This window comes from Austrofundulus limnaeus, unplaced genomic scaffold (genome assembly GCF_001266775.1).
Source record: "Austrofundulus limnaeus strain Quisiro unplaced genomic scaffold, Austrofundulus_limnaeus-1.0 Scaffold1071, whole genome shotgun sequence".
NCBI classification, from domain to species: domain Eukaryota; kingdom Metazoa; phylum Chordata; class Actinopteri; order Cyprinodontiformes; family Rivulidae; genus Austrofundulus; species Austrofundulus limnaeus.
The window spans coordinates 31,920-33,295 of record NW_013953473.1 but is presented as its reverse complement, the minus strand read 5'-3'; the positions used below and the strand labels follow the sequence as shown (position 1 = coordinate 33,295).

Here is a 1,376-nt window from a genome sequence, read left to right as displayed (position 1 = left end):
GTTTAAGACTGTATTTTCCCTTTGGGATCAATAACGTATTTTTGAATTTGAATTTAACTGAATTGAGTTAATTCATTAAACGTGCTCTTTCTGTTTCTCTGTACAAATTTCAGCTACTTTTTCAGCAATTTTTAGACTGGTTTCATCTTTTTTTTTAGCTATTTCAAAATTAATTAGAAGTTCTTGTGTATATTTTATGTTTGTTGCTTATTTGAAGAATGTCCCTCTCATTTTCCCGTCTGTTAATTTAAACGTATTTCATTTAGTTTTAGCTTGGTTTTGCTAATTTTAGCTACTTTTACCTCCTTTCAGATTTTTGTCTCTTTTACTTTCTTTCTACTGATTTTTCACTTTCCGTTTTCCAACTTTCAACAAAACTCAAGTGTTCAGATTTAACTCAGCAGTTTTGATACTAAACCTTTTCAGCTTGATTTCAGCAGCTTTCACACTGCATTTTTGCGAGAAATGCCATTTCTTTAGTAATTTTTATTTGTTTTTTCTGGTGCAGAAAACGGAGGAGGATGAGTTGGTCCTGACCCCCGACGGGACCAGAGAGTTTCTGACCTTCGAGATCCCGCTCAGTGACTCGGGTTCAGCTGGTTTGGGCGTCAGCGTCAAAGGAAACCGTTCCAAAGAAAACCATGCAGATCTGGGCATCTTTGTCAAATCCATCATCAACGGAGGCGCAGCCTTCAAAGTACAGTACCTTCTTTAATTATTAAAGACCTGAGTAATGTTAGTGCTGAAGTCTGTGTGAGTGTGTTTTTATTTAGAGTCTGTATTTCCTTTGTCGTTAAATCAGTTTTATTTTTCACTTTAAGCTACACTTTTGAAGCATTTTTCCCCTTTTCACCTAAAGGACGGGCGGCTGAGGGTAAACGATCAGCTGATCGCCGTCAACGGGGAATCCCTTTTGGGCAAAACCAACCAGGACGCCATGGAGACGCTGCGTAAGTCCATGTCGACAGAAGGCAACAAACGGGGGATGATCCAGCTGATTGTGGCCAGACGGGTGACCAAGAGAAACGAGGTGAGGAAGCAGCAGAAAGACGGACTGACGTCTGTTATGTACGGCACATTAAAGAGGAAAAACATGCACTAAAATGTAGGAGGTGAGCTTAGAGTGAATTAAGCTTTTCCCACCTCTCATACACAAGGTTATGAGGAAACTTTTACCAAGGTATTTCTCATTACTTGTTAATATCTTGACTGTGCGAACTGAAAAGTGACACAATAAGTGAACGTTCAGACGAGTTCAAGGTGATTCATAAAAGACTATGCAATCATTTATTTTCACAAATTGAACAGATCATAAGTTACACTTGATTGTGGTTATTCCTATAACAAGTGTCAGAGTTAAATGAGATAAAACCTGT

At 38.4% G+C, this 1,376-nt stretch overlaps 1 protein-coding gene across 1 annotated transcript in view; it reads left to right on the top strand.

The window, feature by feature from the left end:
- The window catches only part of LOC106534000 (partitioning defective 3 homolog), a gene marked incomplete at its 3' end in the record, with an annotated part of 82,156 nt that overhangs the window by 50,322 nt on the left and 30,458 nt on the right, over positions 1–1,376 (top strand). Inside the window, 2 exon segments of the mRNA XM_014030496.1 lie at positions 509–697; positions 860–1,030. Of these exon segments, the coding sequence (XP_013885950.1) occupies positions 509–697; positions 860–1,030 (360 nt within the window).